Source organism: Lottia gigantea, assembly GCF_000327385.1.
Source record: "Lottia gigantea unplaced genomic scaffold LOTGIsca_137, whole genome shotgun sequence".
Lineage (NCBI taxonomy): Eukaryota > Metazoa > Mollusca > Gastropoda > Lottiidae > Lottia > Lottia gigantea.
This window is the reverse complement of record NW_008707563.1, coordinates 176,364-181,910: the sequence shown is the minus strand read 5'-3', so window position 1 is coordinate 181,910 and position 5,547 is coordinate 176,364. Positions and strand designations below refer to the sequence as shown.

The 5,547-nt window shown below is 37.3% G+C and overlaps 1 protein-coding gene across 1 annotated transcript; it reads right to left on the bottom strand.

The window, feature by feature from the left end:
- Positions 1–290: 290 nt before the first annotated feature.
- LOTGIDRAFT_172594 (hypothetical protein) lies at positions 291–908 on the bottom strand (the record flags this gene model as incomplete). Its single annotated transcript, XM_009049483.1, has 1 exon — positions 291–908. The coding sequence occupies one exon, from the start codon at positions 906–908 to the stop codon at positions 291–293; it is 618 nt and encodes a 205-aa protein (XP_009047731.1).
- Between the last annotated feature and the right edge of the window lie 4,639 nt (positions 909–5,547).

The following is a 5,547-nucleotide window of genomic DNA, read 5'->3' as shown; positions in this document are numbered from 1 at the left end:
CCTTAGTCATCTTAACCCTTTCCCTTTCTGCTTCAGTTCCTTCACGATACGACGTATTGTTTTCGCGGCCCTTATTCTCCCCTTGACACTTGTGGGTGGAAAAAACAGTTGTTCGTGTCACTGAACCAGAATCGTATTCGAACAAATCTTGGGAAAGTTTTACAGGACGACCGTCTCAAAAACACGAAACCATCGTGCATGAAGCACCATTGTAAATTACACCATTGAAAATTGCTTTTCAAGAATCACAAGCACTAGAAAATGTCTCCTGGTTCTCTCTGTTGGAATTCTCACACAACTTGCAGAAGTTCTGACAATCCTTGGATGTAATCGATGGCGGTTTTTAAAGTGTCTATTCTGGATAATCTCGATTTGCTGTCTTTTTTGGGTAGACTTTTCTTCAAGGCATCGAAAGCGTCGTTGAGATAAAACATCCTTTTGCGTTCTCGGAGGTTAGCTGCACCTCTTTGAACTGGGGTCTGCTTTCGTCGTCGTCGTTTCTTGGTGGGTTGAGACGTGGATGGGGCTGGTTGTTGGAACTGTGAAATAGGTAAATGTGCGTTGGTGATGAAGCTTGGACAGAATGTGTTGTTCGGTGGAAGACAATGTTCAAAATTTGCTGGTGGTGCCCAATTTCCTGGTAGAGAGTTGGAATCATCGCTATAGCAACCGGAATCTGACTTGTCTGTGGACACTTCGCTGAAAGATGGTGACACAGAATGCACGTCCATTCCCATAACTTGTTCCGGAAAATAACCATCATAATTACTGGATTCGCTGTACATGTTGATCGGCTGGATCTCTGGACACATAGCAGAGGAATCAAGGTCCGTCAGAAAGCTGGACACATCCGACCACTCTGATGAGGTGTTGATTTCTTCTTGCTGGTAGGCTACGGTAGAATACATGATTAAAATCTTAGTCCTTGGATCCGAAATTCAAAATTGAATTTGGCAAAACTCAATCCGGCAGCACACCTGATACAAACTGTAACGTTGTCTGGTAAACTTGATGTCGTCTGCTATTGTAGGCTGTCAATGACGTAGTGATCTAAAGCGAGGTTGTTTTACTCTGATGATGTCCTTCCTCTTATAACTGATAAATTGAATCTGATTTCCGCCTCGATCACACCTGATTTATACCTTTCTAAATTAAATAGCATTTCAATATCCTGTATATTGTCACCTGGGGAACTCGCAATTTGATTGACGGAAAATGGCACGCGTACGACACGCATCGGCGAATAAGGGCGGAGTTTAATGATTGACGTGATCACAGGTAAATAGTAGTTTGTGAGTCGTAACGGTTGAACGTTTTTTAACACCTTGTTTATTGTTTGTTTTAAAGTCATGTTAAGGCCCAGGTCACACCCATGTATCAGGTTTGGCCAGGTAGCTTCATTTTACTGGCTATAGTTAACTGTCACTATACGCCAAGATTAATTGCATCTCGTTAGCAATATTTACCCAACTTGTTCTTGCTGTCAGCAAAATGAATTCATGCCAAACTTTATTCAAGTTTACCATGACTTTATGCACTTGTCAGTTTTAATTAAAAACCGGGGCCGACTTTTGACTATTGAAATTTATTTTCTATCACTTTACTGGTATAAAAACGAAACGTTTCTCTTATGTCCCTCTAAACAATATCTTCGAGAAAAATATGTAAGCTGTTATTATTGGAAATTTCCAACCATGTACATCTAAAAGTGAGAAACTACACTATTTTGATATGAATTGTTGTGTCCATCTCCCACCATCTTGAATTATGTATTATTTATTTTGTTAAAAATGTAAAAAATGCTTAATGCGGAAAGGCGTTTGGTAATAAACTATATATATGAATCATCATATGTTGGGTTTGGGAAGTCCCGGAACACCAAAAGTCGCTATGGAGTTTCCCCTCTTTGGCCCTCACTTTGAACTCCCTTCGGGGGCCGCGGTGGCTCGGTGAGTTAGACGCTTGCTCGCTAACCTGAAGGTCCGAGTTCAATCCCGACATAGGTCGAAATAATACCTTCGGATTTTTCTACCCGGTTTCCCCCTGTCAGTGATGCAGGTAAGAGGGGCTGACATGGAAAAAGCGTCTAGTCGTTCGGATGGGGCGATAAACCGAGGCCCCGTGTGCAACAGGCTGTGCACGTTAAAGATTCCTCGACAGTTGGATATCGAAAACGAGCAGGCTAATGCCGCTGTCCTGGAAAAATTTCCCTCATTGCACCCTGCTTGGCGTTGCCCGTCTTCATGAGCCCACATGGTGCAGAAAAGTAGGACGTAATACTCCATTCATTTCCTTTCATTTGAACTCCCTTCATTTTTCAAATTTTAATGAATGGTCATGTAATCTTTAAGAGGCTATTCTTGAAATCTTCTTCTTGGTGAAATTTGCAAATGCAAACTACGACGTTAAACTAAATTTAATTTTACCAACCATACCTTTGTCTCAGATACGGGATTTCTTCAGCTTAGCCAATCAGTAATAGTGTTCACAGCTCACCGTCGAAATTAGAGTCTTCAAATCCACGTGTGACAAGAATTATTCGCGTTGGAAAGTTAATTGAAATAACGACTATAAAAATAGAAAGTGAAATTCCTAGTTCGAGGTATTTTTGAAGAAATTATGCGGTTTCCGTACCTATCTAGTACTTTTGAAGACTTTTTACATTTAAGACCCAAATCAATCTCCGAAAATCGAGAATCTGTCCCTTTTATTTAATGTATGTTTATAGTTTATATTTATGATTTCCAACGAGACACAGAAAATACTGATGTAAAACTCATTTTTTTCATATATCTAAATATAACCGCAAATTTTATGTGTACAATTTTCTCAAATAAAAATTTAAGTAGGGCCTAATAAAGCTAAAATTTCTGAATTTATTGCGAGGTGCCAATGATAGTTATTGTTGACAGTGTCGATTTCAGTTTTTATGGTTTAATTACTGTCAACATAGACCTATACATTGATTTGAAAGTGTCAAGTTTTTTATGATTCAGAATCAGAAATACTATTGGAACCATAAACAGCAATTCTGCCATTTAACATTTTTTGAGACCGAAGATTGAAGATTCAACAGGAATTTTGTTCAAATGTAAAACAACTTTTGCTAAACTTTCAGTCCTATGCCCAAAAAAGAGGGGCGAGGAAAAAAAGGATTGACCCCTAAACACCGTACATCGTTCCCCACCGGATATATTACTTGCCCCTCCGAACAATCAGTCTGGCTACGGGTCTGCTTTTCAGCTGCCGTTCACGTGCCTATAGACTAAATATTTTGATGATTCTTTTGATCTACTTGCTTGAACTTGTCTGTGCCCCCATCTTTACTAGTGACATTCGTCTTTGATTGTGGTTACCGGCATAGGTCGAGATAATACCATCGGATTTTCAACCCGGTTTCCCCCTGTCAGTGATGCAGGTGAGAGGGGCTGATATGGAAAAAGCGTCTAGTCGTTCGGATGAGACAATAAACCGAGGCCCCGTGTGCTACAGGCTGTGCACGTTAAAGATCCATCGACAGTTGGAAATCGAAAAAGAGCAGGCTAATGCCGCTGTCCTGGCAAAATTTTCCTCACTGCACCCTGCATGGCGTTGCCCGTCTTCATTAGCCCACATGGTGCAGAAAAGAAGGACGTAAAACTCAATTCATTTCATTTGATTGTGGTTAGGACTTACGTATAAGTATAATTATTCGCATTCATTTCAAGTTTTCAGTTTGTCGTGAACTTTATGTCATTGTTTCCATGGGCAAAATGTGGGAAAAGAGAACGCAAAATTAAAATCAATCATATAAAATAAAGAGGAAGGGTTTCAAATGATCCCCTTGTCTTAAACCTTACTAAGCACTTGCGTTAGTTTCCCTATATCAATATCATTTGTGCAATATCGAAAGAAGAAGGGTTTCAAATGTTCGCTGTGCCTAATACCCAATTTATAAGTGAACTTTTAAGACGAAAATTATGCTTACGCTAAATGAAAAATGAATTGAAAATTTTATTTTAGAAGCATATCTTGTCTACGCTAAGAATTGGGAAATTAAATAAAATTGAATGATACATGGATTTTTACTGTTAAAATTGTGCTCAATACATCAATTATAGAGCGATATAGAAATACAACTGTTCAATACATCAATTGTAGAGCGATATAGAAATACAACTGTTCAATACATCAATTGTAGAGCGATATAGAAATACAACTGTTCAATACATCAATTGTAGAGTGATATAGAAATACAACTGTTAAAATAGTGCACTCAATACATCAATTGTAGAGTGATATAGAAATACAACTGTTCAATACATCAATTGTAGAGTGATATAGAAATACCACTGTTAAAATAGTGCACTCAATACATCAATTGTAGAGTGATATAGAAATACAACTGTTCAATACATCAATTGTAGAGTGATATAGAAATACCACTGTTAAAATAGTGCACTCAATACATCAATTGTAGAGAGATATAGATATACCACTGTTAAAATAGTGCACTCAATACATCAATTGTAGAGAGATATAGATATACCACTGTTAAAATAGTGCACTCAATACATCAATTGTAGAACGATATAGAAATGCCACTGTTAAAGTAGTGCTCAATACATCAATTGTAGAGCGATATAGAAATACCACTGTTAAAATAGGGCGCAATGCATCAATTGTAGAGCGATATAGAAATACCACTGTTAAAATAGTGCTCAATACATCAATTGTAGAGAGATATAGAAATGCCACTGTTAAAATAGGGCGCAATGCATCAATTGTAGAGAGATATAGAAATGTCCACTGTTAAAATAGTGCTCAATACATCATTTTAGAGCGATATAGAAATACCACTGTTAGAATAGTGCTGAATATATTAATTGTAGAGCGATATAGAAATATTAAAACAGAATTTAAAATAAAAAGTCGTTGTTCACGCTATGAGATCTTCAGACAACTGACATATTTTCAGCCTGCGTCCTACTGAAATTTGTCTCCTCTATAAAATTTATGAAATGAAATGTGAAATCCTGTAGCTTCAGATAATCTATTTTGAAGTAAAAAGTAATGAAAGGTTTCCCCGCTCTGAATTATGAAATAGAAATTATAATTTTAATAGAATGAAAGAATTAATGTGAAACCTTTGGCATGAAATTTGGAGATTAGAATGATAAATAGTATTAAAATGAATAACGGTAGAATGAGATTGACTTTTAATTATTGGAGGAGTCAACCTGTTACCGTTTTAACTGTCTAGATCAATATCCACATTGACGGATTAGATATCGTGCCTTACTCGTTTTAGATTACAGGACGTAAAACTTCGCTTCATTTACTGTCCGAGCGTGATAACATATAGGAGACAGGGACTTTAGAAATGACGTCAAACTTTCATATATCGGATAACAGAGAAAATGAATTGGTTATTTTGTTAGAGTGTATGAGGCTAATAACATATAGGAGACAGGGACTTAAGAAATGACGTTTTGGATAACAGAGAAAATACATTATTTTGTAAGAGTGTATCAGGTTAAATCTTTTAACAGAACCCCCCCCCCCCTG